Raw genomic sequence first — 25,438 nt, 5'->3', positions numbered from 1 at the left:
TTAGTTTTAATGTCAACCACAGGAATTAATCCAAAAGGTTTGAAAGCAAGCACATGACAATTACCTTCATATAAGGCAAATTAAAACCCAATTTAGTTTTAATGTCAACCACAAGAATGGCAGAAATTATGATGAATTATCGCTGCTTTCAAACCTATAATTCTAACTCTCTAGCATGCAAAAGAAAAAGTGGCTCACATACATTGATTTCCCAAGTCCTTGGGTTGCATTGTTCATACTCCCTGCGTTAAAGAAAAAAGCAGAAAGCAACAAGCATGGTGAGTAGCAGAGTCAAATTTCAGTAAGTGCCCACTCATAGTGAAGCAACAATATTATTTATATATTTCCAAAGAGATTCTTACAACTTCTGGCCAATGCAACAATGGCACATTGCCAGTGACTTATAAGAGACAACACAAAATTGCACCCTCTTTTGCGATCACTCTAACAAGCATATTACAATAACCCTGTCAACACAAACATTTTACTAAGAAAGAAACTGTCTAAAGAATACTTCCACAGCAAGACCCTGTAATTGGCTGCATGATTTGAAAATCTGGATTTCCTTTCTGAGTAATGTAAAATTGGAAATCGGCAAGTGATGGGTATGTACAAAAAAGAAATGTTGGAGCAAGAAGCTTTTATGTGATCCGGTAAGAAGAATGATCTTCCATTTTTTTCTGTTCTTTTCCCCCTCAAAACTCAGTTATCGACAGAAAAGTAATATCTATCTCATCTTTTACATTTTGCTTAAGGACACCGCATGTGGCACAAGTCATGAACCACATCTGATGAGCTGCTGAAATGTGCAAAATCAGCCCTATGTAGATGGTTTGACTGGTTTCTTCTAGACTGGCTTCTTGCATCGTTGCTCGTGGTCTTGGACAAGAAGCAGTGACATACATGGATCCGGTGGCTTCTGCTTTCAGTTGAGCCACTGCCCGTTACATTTACTAATAATACCACCTCTTTGTCCCTAGTGTCTTCACACCACCAATTCTGTGGGATTCCATCAACAAACTCTTCTTGGGTATAGAAATCCTCATGATGCACAGTAACTTCTACTGTTTGTCCAGGCTTGATTATACCAACTGCCGGGTGGACCTACATAAACCAAGCAATGACAAATAACCGACAATGCTGAAAACCAAATAAGAAAGGCGCAAGATCAACATGCAGAAGGAAGTAGACTATGTGCTCATCATAATATCACCTCTAGCAGCAACATTCAAGAAACCAGACTGACCAATGGCTATAACTCAAAATTAGACACCATTATAATTTCAGTTATGTTCATTATCACTAAAACAACATTATGAAATCTCCTCTTTGATTTAGATATTGAGCACAACCATACAACTTGAAAAGCACTTTAAAAGTAAAATAAGTAAAGTCAGTTTAAAGGTACAATAAGTAATGTTAATTTAGACTAGATGTTGATACTGGCAAAATGTCATGCAGTGGCATTTTAAAATTTTATGGAACACAAAAATAATTTTGAATGTCAGGACAAGAATTTCTTAGCAATAATATCTAACAAGATGATTGAGACATGTCCACAGAAACCATCATGGTTGGCCATAATACCAAGGAAACTACATGCATAATTTCATAAAAACTAGCACAGGTAATTTGCACAATTATTAGATGCAACTGGCAAACTCAAGGAGTCCAAGGAATGTGATTGACAGAAAAGGTGCATATACTATTAAAAAGAAAATGTAATTTGTCTTCTGCAGCAGATAGACTGACATATACTTGCCATTTTATGTTTTGGTTGGTAAACAGCCTAGATAGAGAAACAAAAGCTCTTGTGAGGCTTGTAAAAAGAGATCCCTTACAATATAGTTTTAGTACAACAGTTTTCTTCTATTTTTTATTATATTATATGCTCAGAGATCAACACGAGTTTAGAAAGTCTTAGCAGCAAAGCATGTCGGCTATGCAAAGTTCTCTTATTAGCACATTATAAAGGGAATATACTTTATGATTCAATCAAATTCCTACACACTGTTTGCATGAGATTTTCCACAGAATCTCAGCCTAGACTTGGACACTGTTTCAAGTGGGTCCAACAAATTAGGGAACTTGCAGAGATTAATAAAGTGAAAATTTAATATATGTGCAAAAAATAAATTGGTAACTTGATGAGCAGAGAAAACCTGACTGGAGAAGCTAATAAAGCCATAGGGAGTAGCTGCAAAAGATACTTTAGGAGTGAGGAAGATGGACTGAAATAGCTTATAAATATGGAGCAAAAGAGACTGGTTTTAACAAAGGAAGTTCTGCATCATCACTGGGTTAGGCTAATGCTTGAAAGACCTCAAGGAAATACAGATCACAAGTCCTGATTATTCATTTTTTTTGATATTTTTCTGCCAAGAGAAACTCAATATTTGGGAAAGCGATTACGGGCATCTAGCATACTATGTGAATGTTAACTTCAGGCATATTTAAAGTATCGATTTGTACCCTGCTATGGGCATTGGCCTACTTAAGCATGTCTGTACCATGGAGAGACCATTGCAAATTACCTGCAAAACCCAATTCTCTTTCCTATCAAAATATTTAACCCATGTAACTATTATTGTCTGTTATTTAAGGCATCAACAAGGGTGTGGATGGTACAAGGGACTCCAAAACATGGGAGGTTTGAGACAATGACACATATGAGAAGGCATATAGAATGAACAAATATTCCTTGATTCTACAATGATGATGCAGAGCACAGTGGCTTGTATTTGCCAATATCATGATAGTACAGGTCATGTCCTGGGAAATTTGATGTAGCATGGAACTTAAGGTTAATGAAGAACTTATGGCAATGCAAGATAATAAACTAGTCTCTTCTCAAAAGTTGGATAACATGGCTTATGTAGCTAATACCAAACTGCAACCCACTCTTTCAAGTAGGACAAATGTAGTAACAACTCAAGACCTTACCCAAAAAGACTAGCTAGAAGATATTTTTTGGATTTCTTGGCCCCCTATAACTACCCAAGATCTACCTAGTGTGTAAATAACGTAAGACCAAACATATGCTTGAATGGGTTCTCACATATTTCCTCCTTTTAAGCTCTGGTGTCCTTGTTAGGCTAAGGGTCCAAGTCCACTTACAAACCATGATCGGCTGGTGGTCAGCCCCAAAAAAGGCTCGTATTGTAGTATCCCTTGGTCTACATGGGATATGGACCAGGTCCGCTTTGATACCATCTGTAACAACCTAGAGTGTCACCCAAAAGGCTAACCAAAAGATATTCTTTGGATTCCTTGGCCCTATATAAGTACCCAAGATAGAGTGTATAGCTAAGGTGAGACTAAACACACTCGCATGGGTCATCACAAATGCAGTCTAGAAAACCAGCATGAAAACCTCAGTAAGTCCACTGATGTGAAAGAATTGTAAAGGAAAAGAGCACAGAACAGTTAATTTTTCAAAGGTACATATGGAGATGTGTGGCCCTTCTATAGTCTTTCAAAGGTACTACTCCAATATACTTTGTCCAAAAGAATAAGCCTTTTTAGTTGCAAGTAATTAAAATGCAAACTGAAATAGCAGTTGGATAGAATTGACGAGCAAAATGATATTAGTGACCACTTTCTTAAAAAAAAAATTGTTGGCAATCTAAGAAAGAAACAAGATATTAAAATAGCAAGGTAGCATACAACCCAATCTGGAGAGTAAGCACAAGGATGAATAACCACTGTTGCAGTGAATTCTTCCATGATTATCAGCCTTGGTACGATAGCAAGAGATATTTTTCTGTTTTAATGTTATCAGATGGGATAGCATCTCAAAAAAAAAAAGATGAAAAAAATAGCAGTAGAATGTCGATTAGAAAAATCACTAGAGGACTCCGCATCAACAGAGGCAGATGACTATAGTGAAGAGAAGGGAAGACAAGCAAGATAGAAGAGGCCATAGAGGTGGCAGGCTGTGAGGTGTAGATTGAACAGCTGAAGAAGGAAAATTGGCTAGCTATGACAAGAGATGCAAAGTAGACTTGAAAGGCTTTAAAATAATGATTCCAGGCAAGATCCTAAAGAGTCTAACCTTAGTAAAAAAGAAATTTTAGAAAAGCCTCTACCAGAGCATCAAGAACAAAATTGTCTATGAGGTGCATGCAACTATTTACCTAAGGTTATACCTGTTTGCCACAGGTACCATAGAAGAGATAAGGAAAAATCAAGACAAAAAATAGCAAAGGCTCTAAAGGTCCTTCATCATAAAGTTATACTAGAGATGCTGCCCTAGAAAAAGTAATGATGGATGAATCATTGCTAGTAATAATGCTATTCAAATAAGCTGGATTGCAATGCCGTAGCATTTAGGTGTAGTAAGCATGGTCAATGCAGTCCTGAATGAATCCAGCAACAAGAAGCGTGCAACAAAAGCAATTAATTGAGATCAAAGAACTTGTTTAAACTGTTAGATGCCATGAGTGGAAGTTCAAGAACTGTTGGGATGATGCTAAAGGCTTGGAAGTTTTTTCACAGGCCTCTCCATTTCACTGTAAAGAAAGGCAGACTTCATTACAAACTGATCCAGAGGCCAACTGCAAATAGGTAAGACAATGAAGAAAATACTGTTCATTGCAAGGGTAAAGGCTTCTTATATTCATGTGATGCTCCATGTGTGCATGCGAAATCATAAGTAACCAGACAAGATCAATAGTGCAAAATTAAATGCTGTTGTGTTATGACTTCACAAGTGCACTGCATCAAATATGTCTGAAAATTCTTCTAAAATTGGTATTTTGATCTCCTGGAATAAAGGAGTTAAAAATGAAGTGTGGCAGGATAAAACAGAATAAAATGAAAAAAGGTCAGTTGATTCTGGTTTTTTACACTTCATCCTAGGATAGAGAGGAATAAACCAGAATAAATCCTAGGAAAGCAACCTAGAGCATCCTAGGCAATCATTTTTTCAGCCACTAATTATTTCTCTTAACTCTTTATCATTGTTGCCTATTATTGAACAGGTCATGTGGAACCCCCTGCTATTGGTTACATATAAGGTATGATATCCCCTTGTAGCTACCAATTTGATTTTTTTCAGTCTACTCGTAAAATATATAGTGGCACCACTTTGTGATATTGTACACAGAATATCCGTCTCATGGTCTGTTGAACCAGCCAGTTCGGGGCGTACCGAACCAAACCGGTCAATTACCGGTATAGTACAATCCATCGAATCAAAATGCAGGGTGAGGGAGGAGAGTGAGGAAAAGAGAGAGGGAGAGGGAGGGGAGAAAAGGGAGAGAGGCCGAGAGAGAGAGAGAGAGAGAGAGAGAGAGAGAGAGCTCGAAAGCCCTCTTGACTTGTCAGAAAGGAGTTTTCCTATTTCATTTTGAAACAGGGATACCTCGTAATTTTTTTTTGAATATTTTGACGGAGGACGGCAAATGGTTTGCTGACTTCACCTACCATTTGCTAATTTTCAATTCGAAATCGGCAAAAAACTGAAATTAGCAAATTGTTTGTTAACTTCACTTAACTGAAAGTCGACAAATTATTTACTAACTTCAGTTTGAAATATTAAAAAAAAATGGTACAACCCGGAACAGTACGGTACGGACCCATATCAACTGACACGGACTCTGAAACTTGTTCAGCAAATCTTGATCCTACTAATGTATTGTGAGTATTTGAGATTGTACAATGAATTAGAGCAAAAATAAACATTTGCAAAGCGTGAGTTGGAATTGAGTTATTTCCATTTCAAGAATCAGAAAAACATACCTCAAGCCATAGTGGAAAGCCAAAGGAACCTCTTGCAGAAAGCTTGGATGAATTTCCATCATCCTTGATTGTGGATTGGCCTTCGCAAGTGATTTCGAAAATAGCTTTATTTTTATCGCATTTGTTAGTGATTCGGAGGATGGAAGAATCTTGGTTTTGCAGCATTATGTTGTTTGTGCTGACAATAGTTTCTGGAACTTTAGAATATTCTTCAAGCAAAGACTTTACTTTCTCATTTGATGCAGTTATTTCTCCATATTCTTGCCTCCTTATCAACTCATCTACGTGAGCAATTTCAACATTGAATATACACCTGACTGGTTTGTGATCGCTGTCTGTTACATCCATGCAAGCTTCATACCTGATAAATGAAGATACCATGTCCCATAAGAATTAACAATAATGTATACATTCTATGTAAAATCTTGCTGTACAAGTTAATCTTACATCATAATGGAACAAACTATAGGGCATTCCAATGAGCATTCAGCCACTGAAATTGAACGGTTATCACGATATAGTATTCTGTCACACCAAGCAGGAATTCGCTTCTTCTCACTGGAATCATATCCTACAATGCAATTGATATGATAATTCAAATGTCAATGCCTGCTGGCTATGTGTCCCAACAGAATTCACAACTTATATAGTATTGATAAGCTTACATAGGCTGATATGCCTTCTTTCTATCAGTGCATGCTGAATATCTCACCAACCTAATTTACGGAAAAGGCGTTCTGTATTATAAGCTCACCTGAAAGACCTACTTGGTGCCTTTCAAACTTGTACGTGGGAGGAAATTTGATTTGCCCTTCACGCATTCCTTGAAAAACTTTGCCTGCTTTCATTTCTGCTCTAAGCTGATCCTTCTCTCTAAGCCAGTCAAAGCATCTTTGAGAAACCATGTCCCTTGCTTCATCATAACTGATACCAAAAAGGCGATAATTGAAATCACCAAAAAAAACAACCATGTCCGCTTCTGACAATTCAGGTTTCCCTTCATCAGATTGAGATCCTGTGGCCTGTTATTACCTAGCTATTGTCATACAAGCTTAAGAGAATCTTTATTTGAAGAATCATACAGTAAAACAACAAGATACAGTACATACATTTACTCCACGATGCAATTGGACAGATGTAGCACCAGCTGCAATGCATACAACAAACATGAGTACATTATAGTAAAGCTGCAATCTTTGTATTTGAGTGCATGAATGGACATGTTTCTTCATATGTAAATCAATCATGTATAGTACGTGCTTGCAGACAAGTTCAGCACCAAACCTGCAGCTCCATGAAGTCCAACAGATGGCCGGCTAAATGCCATTGTTTGATAGACATGATTAAAGTCAGCATTCCGCCGGCTAACTGCTTCCAAATGTGCAGCAAAATGACAGTTCACAAAGCATACTATACGATCATAGATTCTCATCCTCAAACCTACAGCACCCTGCAGACAAATGTTAGCCCATATATCTAGTTTATCCATAAAATGGACTAAAATAAGTCTATTCTGAAAATAATTTGTCCACAGTCTTGTTAAGAAGAAAAGGCACCAATCTAGAGAAGAGCCAAACTGATTTCCACATCCAGCATGAGCAAAATGAAACTCAATTGAAAGCTAAGCTAAACATGTGAACAGACAAATAATGCTTGCAGCAAAGCATTGGATTGGTGGACAACAATATATTAAGTGTAACCAAATGCTATCAAAAAGTTTTGAATCGTGATATTTAAGAGAAATTTAAACCTATAGACCTTACTGTCTGAATATGCCATCCTCACAAGAAACCAAGATGTAGTAAGATATATAATTGGATAAGTACTTTCAACTTAATCACTATGACTCATAATATAGAAACTGGACTGAAAGAGAATAATGGTGGGGGTACCACCAATCATCTTAGAAAAATGATGTGAAATTTACACAGGTCAAACACAAAGGAAAACACCTTAGGAATTTTGAACTCAGAGTCTCCTACAACAGAAAGTGGGTTGCAACCATGGGGCATATCCCAGTTTTCTTTAACAATATTTCACTGTGTAACTTAAAAGCCCATAAGCTTTGTGCTTCTAGATGCATTGAAGAAGAAAATAAGGTAAATTTTGAATTTTCAAAGAAAACATCCTCACATATTTCCTCCTTTTTGCTTTAATAAGTTAGTTTTCCTGCAATTGTAAGTATAGGACAGTTCTTATCTTGAGTTTAAATTTCCAGCACAAACATAAAACATTTCAACAAATGATTAATTTCAGCCATGGCTCATGTGCATTCCATAACTAAATCCTTTTCCATTAAATCATTTAAACGTCCTCGGGTTTTTTTTTCCTTTTAGGTTGAGAGAAAATAACAAATTTTTGGCTACCAGATCAAACCTCCAGGAAGCATTATCAAAAACAAAACTTGGATTTTGCTATTTGATAAGATTTAGAAGCATTTGTTTGTTGGGTTTCATAAAAACTTAAGAAAAAGGTTTGTTCAACTTTTTATTTGTAATTCTGTTGGTATAAATTATCGTACTTTTCATGAAAGTCCCTAAATTTAGGAGACGATTATTCACCAATAAGGAAAATTATATTTATTTTATTAAAATCAGCAACTTGCATTATTAGACCTTTTCTCCTAAGAAACTAACTAGGAACCCAGGCTTCTTGCTCAGGTGGTGGATGTGACTACCAATCAAGATGAACAGATTCTGCAGGTGCCATTGTTGAAACAGAAATCTCCATTATAATGAATCCATGTGGTAATTACTTATTTTGAACAAAAAGATCCTGTTGAATGTAGAGCGAACAAGTTGCAGGAAACCAAACAAGTTATAAGGATAATTAGAATGATCGCAAATACGTGTACAAGAATGCAAAGACAGAGGTATCAGTTGGTCGATAACTACAGAATTTCAGAATTACCAATTTCTTGCTTCTATTGAGTCTTATAGAATTTTAATATCACACTTTCTTGTGACTGATCAATAAAATGTTAATATCACTTGAATGTTCTATGAACTGAGAATTAATAGAGCAAATATCAGCTGCTCCTATAACTATATCTTCCATATGCTTGTTATGTTCAAGAGTTGCAATCTCAGTCCTAAGAAGCAATTCAGCTGCCATGCATTGCTCATGCATTGCTCCACCACAGTTTCAATAATTACAGCTTACCTACTTTCCAAACAAATTAGAGAAAGAACCAACTTAGAAAAGGAAAAAGCCAAAAAAAATTAATAAAAGAAGCACCTTATTGCCAATTGCACGCCCAAATCCACATGGTACTGCCCCAGCATCAACATCACCAATATGTGGTCTAACATTCTTCCTAGCCCTGAGAAATTATAATTCGTAAGTTATACACAATGAATTGATAAAGATAAAAGCACACCAGCAGACTGATGTCTGAGGGATGCATTTGCAATGTTTTTTTTCTTTCTTTCTTTCTTTTTTTTTTTAGGGGGAGGGGGGGGGGGAGGGGGTGTGGAGAAACTGTAAAACCAACACAAAAGATAACAATCTATAAAAGATTCGTACCATGCAGCTACTAGTAGTCCTGCCAACTGCCTAGAACCAACACGTTGAAAAGATGTCCCCTCATCTAAGGTTTTGCCTATAGCATCCAACCACCATTGCCCATTAGCACTTCCCTCGAGTCCTACCTAAGATCAGTTAAAAAGCAAAAAGTGCAAATAATAAAGAACATAAGAACTTAATCTCTAATGAAATATGAATGTTATATGAACTGCTAAAGCACCATATTGGCACGTGGAATCATACTCATCAATGATGTAAACTTGAAAATAATATTTTGAACATAATATCACAATGAAAGAGTCCACATTTGTCATCTCATTAATATAATCCAAATAATCAGTTCATTAGCGTCTTATATTTTCTAAATTCAAAGCATCATTTTGTAGTATCACTTCATTCTAAAACTCTTTAAGATTAAAATGACACCACATACACCTTGTAGGTATTCCTTAATAATTCTGAAGTATGAGTTCGTTAAATTCTTGATGTGCAAATTTAATGGAAATAGAGGTTAAAAAGAAAACCTGAGCCAAAATTGAAAGGAAGGCGATGCATGTAATAATTTTCGTTAACTTGAATATTACAGAATGGAAAGATAGACCAACAGACATCTCATATAATTCAAAAATTGGTTAATGGTTTGTAGAGACAATCATAGAGTGTTCCGTGATTTTTGCAAGCCTTTAAAACTTATGGGAGCACTCAAAAATGTTTAAAGGACTCTCCTAGCAAGCAAGTGCAGGGATGAGTTTTTGAAGAGTTTTGAAAAAGGTGCAGCATCCTAGACAGAAGATTCCAACTAAGAAGGTATAAATGGGTGGATAAGCAAATGAAAGTTATAGGCAAATGCAACAAAAATAAATCAAGGCTTCAAGAAGAGATCAAAGATAGAGTCTTAAACTTAGCGGAGCAGAAATTATAAGGTAAGATCTGACAAAATTAGCATTGTATATACATATGTAACTCTCAATTATATTTTATGGCAAAAAGACATACAACCAACCCCATATAGTTGGGACAAGGGATGCAAATTACTGTTATATTCTTAGTTAAATGACTAAAACCTCATTTAACAAAGCTTTACAGCATGATTAATGAAGTAACTCTCTCCCCAATTGGTAGAACAGAAGAACAAAAGAAGAGGGAAAAATTATAATATCTATAATTCTATATGTTACTAAGTTATCTGCTTTCCGTTAATTAGTGTATTTTATCCAGAAATAAATGATGCATTAAGATAATATTTGTCTCTCACTAATCAAAAAGTAGATGTTTAAAAAATAAATAAATTACAAAAGGCAAAAGCATTATCATGTCAGAAGAATGATGAGCAACAAAATAATGAAGAAAATATGTCAATAAGTTCCCAAGTTATACTCTTTTCCTTGATTAGTTTATTTAATTTAGAGCACGTACAATGTATTAAGAACTTAAGATAATGTCTTTCACTAATTAAAAAAAGAAAAGAGCAGGATTTCAACTAAAATAAATTAATTGCAAAAAGCCAAAGCATTTTTATATCACAAAAATGTTGTATGGAAAAAAAATATTGCATACATTTTCCTGTTTAAGAGTAAAGTACAAATACAAGGTTTGAGCACCAGAAATCAAACAACCAATATATTGTTATAAAATGACAAAACTAATGCTTCATTTCCACATTCAAATATAAGGTTAAATATTGTGCTAGGAGAAACTCTCTACATAATAAACCAAAGTTTCCATATTTAGCCTCACTTTCTATTAATGATAAATATAAGAATCATGTTTCTCAGTGGTAACCTTGGCAGAGTAATCTACTTTTGAATGCAAAGCAAGGTATACATGATTTAAGAACAACGAATGCATTAATCACAAGAAAGATTCTTATGATTATTTAACAAGCAATACTTTCTTAGAACATTGAAGTGTGCGATTTGAAATTGTGTTGAGAGAAAATCTCATACAATCTATCAAAGTTTCCACACTTATTTCTCATTGCAGTATATGGATGAATGAAATCCAATGAGACTCTAGCTATGCAAGTTCTGCTTATTTTTATTAAGAAAAAAAATCAATTCCAATTTTGTACTTAATAAAGGCCGGGTGGAATTACCTCCCTTATCATAAAAAAAACAATTCTAATAGTAGCAATGTAGCAGAAGGATCTACTTTAAAAAGATAAAACAGACTTTTTTTCTGGAAAAAAAATGGTATGAAAGTTAGTTGTGAACATTCCGAATCCATGACATATTTACAAGTTGATACTAGTTCTAAAGGCTTGGATGGAAGCGATCAGAGAACATGAATTCACTCAAGAAGGAACTAATCAAAAGTATAGTATCGACAAAGCCTAAGAGGATGGAAAAAGACTATTTATGTCTAGTTTTTGCTGCTTCTGCTAGAAGTCATCTTGTCATGCTAGGTCACAATCAGGAAAAAAAAAGAAAGAAAAGAAAAGAAAGAAAACTTGTAAAAAAAATGATGCAGAAAAATCTTACAGTTTCTTTGGCAGCAGCCATTGCAAGAAATCCGGCACCCATTTCCACCTCTTGCAACCCGACAACAACTAATCCAACCTCTGATGCTGCACTACCCAACCATGATATGAGTGAATCATGAGATGCCCTTTCCTGTCCAACATTCCAAGTTCCAGCCAAAATTTTAAGTTTTTCATATCTTGTATATGACAACTCCTTATTGGCCAACTCCAATCGCAAGATATCATCAAGAGGTCCAGGAGATGTCAGGTGCCATCCACGAATCCCACCATGATGAGCGAGCGTGAAGATATACAAACCCCCAACAGCCATCTTTATAACTGGACTGCTATGGGCAACCCATGATCCAAGCAAATTTCCCTCAAGATCCAAAACCTGAACGGTGCCACTCCCATAGCCCACCCACAACCGTGTCCCAAATGCACAAATGCACCGAACAGAAGAAGAATGATGCTGAACCTCATGTAACCGATTCCCATTTCCATCCCACTGAACAAGTGAGCCGTTTGTGCATCCACTCCAGATCATTCCATCCATAGCTAATGTCAATGATTCTGTTCTTCGATTGTCTTCCCCAAATGTTCCCTTGACTGCAACTCTGCGAACAGCATCAGCTGCTCCCATCAAAGCATTCCGAGAACGTTGAAAAAAGCTAACAGAACCTGACTTTTCCTTCTTCGATGTGGAAACAAATTTTACTTTCATCTCATCCTCTACATAATCCTGTGCTGATTGCGCCTCAATTTTTTCCACTCGGGTCTCAACCTGGCCATCTATGCCAAACACTTTCAAAAGATCCCTTGTCCGAGCATCCCTGCGGCATTGCACAGATCTGGTCTACTTAAGAAGATTGTGACATGATGAGAAAAAAAACACAGTTTAACTAAAACAGCAACTTATTAGAGTAATTTAGCCACATCAAAAGAAGTAATTCTTTTTTTAACAATCAAAAAACAAAGGAAGACTCATGAAGGACATACCAGAGTGCAAAGGATAAGCTACCAGCAGTCCACACTTTAGATCTAGAATTATCAGATAACATATATCTCACATCTACAGCAGGCAAGTTGCACACACCACCCACAGTGACCTGGCTCCTTAGGTCAATATATGCCCTCTCAACTAATAAAGCAGCCATATGTCTTTCTTCCATTGATAGAGAACGGGATTTTTCAATGGCATCCCAAGGCCAAACCTTTATGACCCCACCTTCAGAACCTGACCATATTTCACCTGGAGATCACAAATTGAAAAAACAGCATGATATGTGTCAGCACAGCTTGCACTGCAAAATAAAAACATTAAGCTGCAAGTTTTGAATAAATCCAACAAAGAAGATTCTTTTTCCCTATTTTCAATAAAATAGAATTCAAGCAACAAAAGCAGCAGAAATATGGGAAAACCATCCACCAAATACAAAACTTGTTAAAGCTAAGCATCCAATGCTATTTTATCTAACAATGATTACTCGGGAAGTAGATAACTTCAACAATATAACCACAAAGGATGCATAGGGGATAGTCATGTGTCACAGTTCAGCATAACCATAAATTTTGCTACTTCATGAATGCCCCTACATAATTGGAGCCACTGAAAGTTATGATTTTGCTACCTCTCTTTCCCCCACCATTGCGAATTGATATTTACTTATACATCAATTCCAATCAAAGCTAAAATGAGGAGGAAAGGCAATGCTCTTCGAATGCTGGTTGATTGATGAGAGATTACCATACGAAGTGATGACCATGGAGAGAACAGGAGACCGGCTGTGGGCCTGCCACGAAAGCCCTTCTCTAAACTGAACAGCATTGCCCCCACCGTCCTCCGGAGCAGAACTCTGGACCATGGGCTGCTCTATGTTCCACGACCGAATCTTCCCATCCTTGTGCCCGCTCCAAATCAACCCAGTAGCTGCGTCCACCGCCAAGCACATGGTGGGCGACGTGTGGCACGACTCCCGGAACGGCGCGCTCTCCTCGTCCCCCCTCCTTGCCGGCCCGGCAGCGCCCCAGCCGTCGAACACGTTGTCCAGATTCCACACCCGGAGCCCGGACTCGGCCCCGGCCCAGAGCTGGCCGCGAGCGCAGGCGATGGTGCGGAGGAAGGAGCCGGCCTGGGTTTCCCGGATGGGATGAGGCCGAATTTCGAGGGCGGGGGGGCGACCGGGGTGCATGGCGGCGCGGAGTGGGACGGCGCCGCCGCCGCTGCCCATGAATTCCGGTAGAGTCCCCGGGGCGCCGCCGTACTCGGACATGGCGCGCTCGAGGGTGAGGGAGCCATCGCTGCCGGAGAGGAAGCCGCCGCCGCCGCCGCCGCCGCCGCCGCCGCCGCCGCCGCCGCCGAAGGGGCTGCTGAAGGAGCCACCGGTGGCAACGGCGCCAGGGTGGTGGTTGTGCTGGTGGTGTTGGTGGGAAGGAGGAAGGGGAGGGTGGTGGTGGTGCCCGAAGCGGAGGTCTTCGACGGAGTTAGAGTATTGGTGGTGGGAGAATGAGGGGGGAAGGGAGGGTTGGTGGTGGGGGTAGGAGAGGGAGCGGGGGCCGTCGGGGGAAGAGTCGAGGAAGGGGTTGGTGGTGGCGGAGTTGTGGTGCTCGTCGAGGCTGTGCTTGCGGAGCGGGGGGGCGTTGCGGCGGAAGGAGGAGGCGACAACGGCGTCCTTGCCGAGGGGTTGGCTGTAGCTAATGCCTTTGCGCGGCGGCGGGGGGCCGGTCGTCGCCATCTTCGTGACGCTGTCGGCGGCATCCTCGTCTTCCGTTCCTCTGTCGTCCATCTCTTCCTCGTTACTCCTCCTCCCTTTTTTTTCTTCTTCTTCTTGAATACTTGTTTATTTTTTAGTGCATGGATGGTCGACGTTGTCTTTTTCTTCGTTGCGAAGTTGTTTCGGGTTGGGATTCTTGGGAGGAGGGGGGCGATAGAGGAGGAAGGCGTCAACGAGGGGAGGAATTGGGGCGAGGAGAGAAGGAAGGAGAGGGAAGTGGAAAGCCACGAAGAGAAGCGGGGGAAAAGAGGAGGGGAGCCGAGGATGAGGCCGCCTTCCACGGGGTCAGCCCACCCGTTTCCTCTTCTGAGAGGTGGCTGGGTGGCCCTCGTCCCAGTCGTCCTTTACGTTTCTCTCTTATCTTTTTTTAAAAAAAATATTTTATTAGATTTAATATTTAAAATAACAATAATAATAATAGTAATAGTAAATTTTTAAAGAGATATTTATAAAAAAAATCTATAATAATAATTAAACAAATTCTTTTCCTTGGTCATTTAAGGTTGGGCAGCAGAGGTTTGCCTTAGTGATTTAAAAAAAATAAAAAATCTTCCTTGGTCATTTAAGATTGGCTGGGTGTACAACTGATTTAAAAAATAAAAAGTAGGTTGCCTAACCGAGAGAAAAATGGATAATTATAGACACGTGGCAAAAGAGATTGATGTTTGTGATTCCTTTGGCACCTGGATATTTTTTTTATTCTTTTGTAAGTTAAAAAATCAATATAATTTAACTATATAAAATAAGAATAATGTCGAAACCAAATAATAAATGGACATGCAGCAACTCTTCTTTGAAAAATAAGAAAGGCAAAAAAGAGATTCAGAACCATATGAAAAAAAAAATGTTGAAGTAGTTGTGTTATAGTAATAGACTTGAAACAAATAAACGGTCTCAAAATTAATTTGGAATAATGCCTATTGTAGGAGGCTAACTCTGATTTTTGGAACTGCCTAATTTCATGTTAGTTTAGTATTGCTCATGTTCAAAATAACCGACTTCTATTGTACCAAAAAAAATAACTCACTTCTATTAACAAAGATATCAATGCATTGATCATCCTGTAAAAGAGGGATTTTGACAAGTTAAAGAGTGTGGATTACGTGATAGTTAGCTCCTTAGATATTGGCTTATGTTGGCATAACACTTGAAACTACTATAAATAAAGGGGCAATATCAGTGACATGGGAAAGTAGTAATCAAGAGATCATGTACTCTTATTTGTGCCATCATGCATGAAATATTATTGCCTTGTTGTGAAAATTCGAGCCCTTGAATTTTTTTGTATTTACTATCAGCAAATATCATGGCTGCAAATTAGTATTCTCTATTATTTTGATGCAAATTATTTCGGATATTTGCTTACGAAGCCCCTAAAAACTTGAGTTGAGTGTTCTATCTATACATTACTTTTTTTTTAAGGAGATAAAAAGAAGCAAGCAATCATAGCAACCATACTTCCTCTTCTATGTTTCAATTACATGTGCTCATTGCTAGTTCCATCTAGTTTAAAGCTTTGCTACTTTTCAAATAGGTTCAAATATTTTGATAAATGTGTTATTTGAAATCGTGCAATCTTTTGTCAAGACCGTAAACACACCAGCCAAAAGTCCCATAATGAAAAACATATAAATAAATGCATATATACATGTATAAGTACATGAATGTAAATGAATAGATATACACATACAAATATGCATATAGAATTTGACTATTAAAATTTAATTTTTAATTTTAATTTATTTTTATTATTTTTTATTACATTTTTAATGATATTAACTATTTTATGTGTATTATATACATATATATAACACAACTCATGGATAAACATGTGATAATTCTTCTCATATAAAAATATGTTGAGGAACATAGGTGAAGTCTAAAATAGTTTATTAATAGAGATAAAAAAGATAAATAATCTTGAAAGAGCAAGCGATAGCACCTATATTAGGAAGTGAAAAGTCATGTGCATCACTTATTCTCTCTCTAATAATTAGGCAAAGTTCAAAGGGCTAGCTTTGACTCTCTCTTTTTCCCCCAAAGTGTTTGTCTAATTTCATGTTTTTAGTATCATTCATGTTCTCAAAACTCAAATTTAGTGAGAAAAAGATCAAAAAGTTTACCATCTTGTAAGAGAGGGCTCATGACATATTTGATTGTAGATGAGTGTTTTTCTTTATTAATTTGCTATGCAAGAATGAGCTTGTTAGAATGGGATACATCTATCTAAAGAATTTTAATAAAGTTTTCTCTTACCCCAAGCAGAGAGAGAGAGGTAGTTCCATAAAGCTAAGCTTATTGATAAGACCTCAAAATTGTTTATGAATGTCAAATTAAGAGACTATAGAAAAAATTTATTTGATAAATATGATGCAGTGGGATGTCCTTGTCAAATGTACGAAACTTTCTCCTAGTCATTTGTGCCATCATTGAGGCCACTATGACTAAGTGGGCAATAATAAGGACACAAGCAACTAGAGCACACACCATCACTCATGAGATAATATTGCCTAGTTATGAAAATTTGAGCAATCAAAAAAAATTATATGCGTGCCTTAAAAATTAATGTTCCCAAATTTCAAGCTAAAAACTAAATTGTTTAATTAGAAAGCAAATATCTTAGTTGTGCATTATCTGTTGGGAATTATGTCCTAAATCCAATCAATTGTTGATTGTAAATGTATTTGAATCAATTATAAATAACATGGTATTTATTCATCACCAGAACATCTTCACAAACTCCGATGTGATGAAGTCCTTAAGACTGCTTTGTGTAATGAAATATGATTTTGTCACACAGGTCCTTAAAAGTTCATGATCGTATGATATACTATTAATAGGACGATAGTATTATCGGGCGTAGGTCATTGTGTATCATATTTGTTGGTTGTCTTCCAAACCAAAGAGTATAGAGATACTAGTATGTTATACAGGTGAATGGTAGTCTACGTTCACTGAACGTGACCAATTGACGGACTCTCTCTTGTCAAGAGTTGTTCCGAGTGGATATGGGTATATGTATCCTTTAGACCTAAGATTGCAACCGGTGGCTTGCAAGCAACTCACTGTACTTTAGTGCCGGACTACCTAGATTTCTAATCCAGCGACGGAAGGTTTCTGGGTCCAGTCAAGTACTTGTGGTAGTCAGTTGCAAATCAAGATGGGATTGACCTCCCTTAGGAATAAGGGTGAATGCCTTGTGTTTTCAATTAAGTAGTACCCTGGCTAGGGAAAGTCAAATCTCTATCACTTGACTTATTGAATTGAAACATGTTTCCGGATGGATCGTTTCAGGATAGACAGACTCTGAACCCACCCTGGGCATTTTCTGGTCAAGAGGATGAATTATGCGGTAACCATGGTCCATAGGTTCTAGAATGTTGCTTTGCATCTATTCGGCCTATCCGGACGTCGGGTCCCATTGCTAGATGGTTACTTCGATTAGTGCAGAAAGTGTTCTTGTACTACCGGCTTAGGTACGAACCTGTGAGGTCACACGCTTAGAAGTTTCAGGATTGATCAAATGGCTGATTGACGATTGAGAATCGTCTAGAGGTAAAATAGTCAATGTGATTGACTGATTGCCCTAAGCAATTGTTGCTTGGAGAAGTTAATTGGTGATTAGATCACTGATTAGACTCAATTTGATTGAGTAATAGAGATTGGGCTTGACCAAATTCAAATATGATTTGAAATTTGGTAAAACCGTAATTGACACCAAAATTGGTTTGGTGAAAATGTCTAATTTGCTCAACCAAATCAGATTTGGCTTGAGTCAAATTGGATTAAAATCAATTATGATCCTAGTATGACTAGGACTTCCTTCCCTATGTGGGACCCACATACTGTATGTGGGACCCACATCCTGCCTAGGTGGGACCCACATACTGTATGTGGGACCCATGTCCTGCTTAGGTGGGACCCACATACTATATGTGGGACCCACATCCCGGCCACCTCACCCCTTTGCATGCGTGACACGTGGCGGAGCAGGATACCTCTTTTGCTTGCATGTGTGACATGTGTCGTGGCCGGACACCTCACACTCTTCCTGATGTCATCCATGACGTCATCTGCCTCATGAGGTCACCCATGACATCGCCCTCCAGGCCACCTCACCCCTTTGCATGCGTGACACGTGGCGGAGCAGGACATCTCTCTTCCTTGCATGTGTGATATATGTCCTGGCAGGACACCTCACAGGACACCTCATAGGGACACCTCACCTTCTTCTTGGCCTATAAATAGGCCACCCCTCTTCCTTCTTCTCAACACATGAAGAGCACCAGAGAAAGAGAGTGAGAGGAGAGAGTAGTTCTGAAGGTGAAAGCCCAAGAAGGAGTTCTTGAGCTGTGAAGGTCCATCTTCTTCCTTCTCCTTTTCAGCCAACCTTCTGCCTCCCTGCGAGCTAGCACTCCCCGGGAGCTGATCATTCCGGAGCTTCGCGTGGACGAGTCATCGAGGCCGGACGCTTGTGCGGCTGCGAAGCATTCTTGAAGGAACCCCCTTTTAAAGGTAAGAGACCTGATCTCTTTTACGGTTGAGATATGATCTCAATCTTCAAATCACAAGAAGTTGTGATTTATGCATATTTATTCGAATCACACAATCCTCGGGATCTGAGGGCTTTGTGATATTTGGTGTCAAAGCAAAGGATTAGTGGAGACTATCCGATTCTCGGGAACTCTCACGCGTGATCGTGTGACGAAGCGTGGCTCTCCACCCGGGGGCTCATATGATGAGTGCTTTGATAGGCACGTGCGGGTGTCACCCTATGTATTGGGACTGAGCCCGTGCCACATGTGATGTGCAGTTGAAGATTGTCTTCGACTGGTACAAGAGTTAAAATATCTAAAATATCAAGCATGTTATGGGTTAAAATGTTTAACCTGTTCTTTCCGCATAAAAATTTTCTGAAATTCATGCTTAGCCCTCTGCACGCATACTATCATTATCGTATACCTATGCTATTCTAATTAAACTTATCATATATACATATGCATGTAGATCAAATTATATCAAATAAAAACTTTTACTAAGATTTTATATACAAAAATTTATCTTATTTAATTATATTCATTTTGAGTTTGTAAACAGAGGCTTATACCAACCGCCATATTACTCTACATGGTGATCAAAGATTCTGATTCTAACCCTAAATAATATATCTTCAGATGTTTATAACTAAATACTTATATTATAAATAAGTTTCTATTTTAAAAAAATATTTGTTTTTGACAAATCTTGATTAAGTTAGATTTTGATGTGTCATACATGTCGGGTACGAATATATCTAAAAAAAGTCAAAAATAATAATTTTCAGAATACACCGGATAATCTTCTTTTTTCTAGCCACAGAGTTTTTCAACATGATTAGTACATAGAAGGCTACCTAATTTATTATTTTATTAGCCCCATAGCCCTTGGATTTGATAGTGTCGCAATGCCGAATTAATTTGGATGTTCGGCACACTTAGATTCCTTTTGACAAAAGCCCAAGATTACTTGTCGTAGCTTATCTTGAAAATAGTACAGGAAGGAGGTTGGCTCATTTCTTAGAATCCTTAAACAATCAAGAAGATTACTGACTGCAGCTTATTCTTTTGGTCGGCCAAGTTAGATGCTTCACTTTTTTCACACCACTGGAGTTGGACCTATTTATGCTTCAAAGTAGAAGCGAGATTGAGCAATATCCATCATACGACCGATGTGCATTTTAAGATGGGACCCACCATGACGCGACACCAACTCTTTTTTTTTTTTTTTTTGCTAATGCGGGTGGATCATACCTGATGGGTACGGATACACCCAATAAAATCAACAAATAGGATACCTCGGAGTGCCAAAGGCAGCTCCCCATTTTCAGTCCACAAGGTGCCTCCGGAATGACTAATTACATACGCAGTCACCCAATCCGCCGCATCATTGGCTTCACGGTAAATATGCTTGGCCTGAAAGCCCCATCCATCCCTCACTATAGCCCAAATGTTCCGGAGCAAGAAATGGTCTCTACCGTCACTTCTAGAATCTCCCTGGATCTAACTGATAACGGTAGCGACACCAACTCTTTAGCCCAACCCTTTGAGCCGCCGTGTTGGGAGCATTGCGTGCGGTGCCGAGCGAGAAAGTTGGGCATCCCGAGTTTTTGGGGACACCCAATAGGATCAGCGGGACCCACCCACCTTATCCCGTGATGTATCGGACGGTCGGTGGCTGTCTGAAACGGAAAATCCAATCACGCAACGGGAGTTAGGCCCGGAGTCTTAACCACCAACCCACTTGTCGTGCCATGCGCCAATTAATTGGAGGACAACCTTATCACCCATGTAACAAGAATTGGCAGCTTCTCCACCAACAACATGCTTCAGGTTTCCATATGATACATATGTATATAAGAAGTCAAAGAGAAATTGAACTATGGAACGATCGACCTCGTGTAGTGGACCGGTTGACCTAGCGATCAGACTTGCCATGATGATCGCATGATGTAAACTTCGAATGGTAATCTTTTGTCATAGTTTGTGAAAGTTTTGTCGCAAATATCTTGGTCATTGCATGTGCCCAAACTTGATTGTGATGGGTAAATTTTTTCGGACAGTGGATTCTGTTAAAAAGGATGTGTAAATATATTTATGCTTTCGGGTTTATAAGTTGATATCTATTTTGCAAGGGATAATGAGTGGCCGTTTAATCAAGATAAGATTAGGAGAATAAGGTCATCCGATGCTCTAAACTGCTATTAAAATAAACTCATGGATCAATAATAAAGGCATTGGCTTTGTTGAATAGGCTGGATGGTATAATATGGGTCTAGGTTGTTTAAAAAGAGTTGCCTTGTTATCTTTCATTATATACTCAAGAAGTTCCAAAGTATCATCCTTAAAAGATAGTGTGTGCAGCATGATCATGAAGCCATTTTTGATTATGAAAAGTTTCCAATCAAGAATGGAACTACAGTAGAGTTTTAGTTTCTATTTTTGTTGTTCTTCGTAGCTCTTAAGTAGGTTGCAGCATCAGTTTTCGATAGAGGTAGAATGAAAGATTAGCAAGAAGGAAGAGATGCCTGAGCTTATTTGAAGAATAAAACATAGCCCTCAATACCTTGTTGTAAAAGGGTACTCTATATGAGATCTACAAGAAAGATTACCACAAGTATATGGAACAGAAGCATGGAAGTTTAAATAGTTAGTTTCGTGATGGCTTTTTAGGACTTTTAATTCTATTCTTTAAAAGTTAATGAATGTTTAGCAGGAGCTCTTTGGTTGTCTTTGGAAATGTGTTGATTGCCCAAGTAATGATTGAAGAACTTTCATTACCAATTAGGTGAATAATAATTTGATTGCTTTGCTCAACTTTTCAACCAACCCTAAGAATGACAATCAAGATATATTAGCCATCAATTTGTGATTGTTCAGCAGTTAAAGTTAATCTTTTTTTCTTGTACCTACATTATATTCATGACCATTAATTGTGGTCCTCTAGAGGTTAAGCGTTCTTTCAAAGCAGGCTTCTATGCTCTTGGTTTCATTGGAGCAAAGGACTTTTATTCGAGGTCATAATATTCTTGAACTTATGCATTCTCTTCTATTCTATCCTTGTTCTCGTGGATTGATAATGTTCAAGGTGGATATGGAGAAGGCTTAAGACGGGATTCAATAGCACTTTCTTCTTTAGGTCCTCAAGCAATTTAATTTTCATGATAAATTTATTAAATGGATTGAAGTCTATGTTGCTCCGCTGCAGTTTGCTTTGCTTATCAATGGAAGTCCCACCGAGTGGTTTACCATTGCATGTAGGTTGAGGCAAAGATGTCCCTTGTTGCCCTACTTATTCATATTATGGTTTCGAGATGTTTTCTGAGTCACTCACGCTGCTGTCCAAACAAACCTATTACGAGCATATCAGCCTCAGCCAATAGGATCTATGATTTCTCATGTGTTGTGTAAAAATACTTGCAAAAGAAAAGAAAAACCAAAAAAAAGTGAGAAAAAAATAATTTTTTTTCTTTGTTCTACTACATTCGGTACATCTCAGGGGTTATATATACTTGTGTATAGACTCGATACAAAAACAATAATATTCGCTGATACAAGTTGATCATGCTAATAAAGAAAAATAATATGAGTTGATACAGATTGTTATGTGATTTTTAAAATTGTGCTAATATGTGGTTTGCTCACAATTACTTACCGGTTACCAAAGCCATAGTTCACAATGCATTATGTCTTAAAGCTAGTCTTGGATGCTTATTGTTCTTATTCAGGGTAGGCGGTTAAGACTGCCAAATTCCATTTCCTATTCAGCCCAACCACTCCTAGAGCTATCACTCATGTTATGTAACAACTCAGGACCTCACCCAAAATGGCTAGCCGGAAGTTATTATTTGGGTTCCTTGATCCTATATAAATACCCAAGATCTACCCAGCGAATAACCGATGTGGGACTAAACACACGCCCGCACGGATCCTCACATACTCCCCCGTTCAAGCCCTGACGTCCTCGTTATGCTAAGGGTTCAAATTCATTTGAATATAATCACAAACACCACGATCAGCCCATGGTCAGCTCCAATAGATCCGTGCTGCAGTGTCCCCTAGTCCACATAGGTTATGGGCCGGGTCCGCTCTGATACCATTTGTAACAACCTAGGACCTCATCCAAAATGGCTAGCCGGAAGTTATTATTTGGGTTCCTTGATCTTGTATAAGTACCCAAGATCTACCCAATGAATAACCGATGTGGGACTAAACACACGCCCGCACGGGTCCTCACATGTTATAGCTTCTTATTCCTTGGGATACCATTTGTCACTTCCTATCTTCTCTCTTTCTTCCATGCATGTGCCTTGTTCGGTGATAAAGACAATGGAGAAGGAACTCCATGGGAGGTGGTAGCCCAATGGGAACGTGGCCTTACTTCCAACCAAATAGTTCCGAGTTCGAAACGCACAGGCATCGATTAAATTGTGGAGACCGGATGCTCCCTACTCGGACACGGGGTCTGGAAGGGCGTATCGCTTTGTTAGTAGCCTTGGTGGTGCCAGATGTGATGTACTCACATGTGGTATTCGTGCCGGAGCCCAGAGGGGTAACCGAGTCGGACCCACAGGTGGGGAAGGTATGAGTAAAATCGGTCGGGATGCCCAACACACGGTCATTTCTGCCCGCATCGAACATTCTCCTGGCAGGATGGGAGCCCAGTGGGGGCTGCTACGCGGGGGTGGGCTTGTCCCTTCCTCCCCCCTTCCCCTTTTATTTACCAAAAAAAAAAGAGTATGCTATGCGGCATTAATTGTATTATCGCACAAAATGTTACTAGTGCAATTCATAGGGATAAGTTGAATTAGTATATGCCACACTAGTGCTATATCGATATTTGAAACTTTATGTGTGATTAGCATTTTCATATTATATAATAAAGAGTTTTTTTTGCATGAATACCCTCTTAAATATCGAATTTTGCATGAATACCCTTCCAAAGGTGATATTTGTATGTATACCCTTGTTTTGTTATTTTGTCTTTTTTTTATTCTTATTTTTGCATATATATTCACTTCATCTAACGCATTAAAAAATTAATGGTTTCAAATTAAAATGACTAAAATATCCTTAATGGATAGATATGCAAAAAGAAACATTTATAAAGCGATCACAATGAAAAACAAAAAAGTAATTTTAAAATTTTATTTATTTTAAAGTAATAAATATGGTTTTATTAATGGTGTTAGAAAAAGCGTTATGTTAGGGGCATTTGTGCAAAAATAGTGTTTTACGAGGGTACAAAAATAAATATAAATTTTAAAAGAATATTTACGTAAATTTAAATTTTTAGAAGGGTATTTATGTAAAAAAATTCTATAATAAAACACGAACCTATGTCTTCTAAAAATTGCTGCCTACTTTATGACTATCATAATTAACAAAAACTACAAATTCTTACGAGTTTGAAAGGTCATCGAGCCTGACAAGATCTTTAACTTTATGCTTTTTATTTTCTGAGATTAGAAGACCCTAATCTACACTTTTCTACCCTATACCCAACTATTCTCGGGGGCTGCTCCAATTGGAATCAAACACTCATCTCCTTATCCAAGCGACAAAGGATGATACCATCTTAGCAAGGGCTCAGTTAATTCTATATCTGTAGTTATAAAAAACCACAATGCAACAACAAGATTTCTTTTATTTTTTAATCGCATCTAGGTTTAAATTATCCCAACTTCTACTTTTTCCTACCCGTTCAGACCTCTCAAAACTCTCCACCTATGTGTAATTCTCTGGAATTCTCCTTTTGAGTTAATTTATATGGAGCTTTATAATTCAAGCTAGAATTATTACCTTATATCTATTTTTTTAATTAAACAATGGGTTTTGCTATAATGCTACATAAGATTCCATACCTTAATTTTTTCAAAATAATATCGGCCATTCATTGAAGAATCGATGGTTAAGATGAATCCAAAATTGACCGGTGATGGCCAATTCCAAACCTACAGGAGAATGGCAAGTACGATAGTTAGGAAAAAAATTGTAAGGATATTTTTTTCTTCGGAAATGAGAAAAGTTGAGTCTTCTTTCCTCTGTTGAGCCTGTAGGGTGGCCGCTGCTCCTTGCTCTTGTTGGATGCTTCCCGTGATGTCCTCTCCTCCGGCTCTCACCTCATCATGCCACTAAAAAACCTGATGCTATTGATTTGGTGAGGATAACATCGATCGACAGTATGACAACCCAAAACGTCACCTAAAATAGTTAGCTGGAAGATATTATTTGGGTTCCTTGATCCTGAATAAATACCCAAGATTCGTCCATACGGATTTTTATATACTCCTCCTATTTAAGCCCTGATGTCCTCGTCAGACTAAAAGTTCAAATCCATTCAAATTTAATCACAAGCATTATGATCGGTCTATGGTCAGCGTCAATGGATTCGTGCTGCA

At 38.1% G+C, this 25,438-nt stretch overlaps 1 protein-coding gene across 1 annotated transcript; it reads right to left on the bottom strand.

Moving 5' to 3' along the window:
• Positions 1-296: 296 nt before the first annotated feature.
• On the bottom strand, positions 297-14,829 carry LOC103715204 (type II inositol polyphosphate 5-phosphatase 15-like). Its single transcript, XM_008802760.4, has 11 exons — positions 13,476-14,829; positions 12,728-12,980; positions 11,748-12,561; positions 9,268-9,392; positions 8,980-9,064; positions 7,027-7,192; positions 6,852-6,889; positions 6,497-6,764; positions 6,190-6,313; positions 5,743-6,103; positions 297-1,104 (listed from the first exon to the last, which is right to left on the bottom strand). Exons 1-11 carry the CDS (start codon positions 14,512-14,514, stop codon positions 751-753), a joined length of 3,627 nt encoding a protein of 1,208 aa, XP_008800982.2. The 5' UTR covers positions 14,515-14,829; the 3' UTR covers positions 297-750.
• Positions 14,830-25,438: the final 10,609 nt, after the last annotated feature.

The sequence above is a fragment of the Phoenix dactylifera genome, chromosome 7, assembly GCF_009389715.1.
Source record: "Phoenix dactylifera cultivar Barhee BC4 chromosome 7, palm_55x_up_171113_PBpolish2nd_filt_p, whole genome shotgun sequence".
NCBI classification, from domain to species: Eukaryota; Viridiplantae; Streptophyta; class Magnoliopsida; order Arecales; family Arecaceae; genus Phoenix; species Phoenix dactylifera.
Note: the sequence above shows the minus strand (reverse complement) of the source record. Positions and strands in the feature narration are given on the sequence as shown.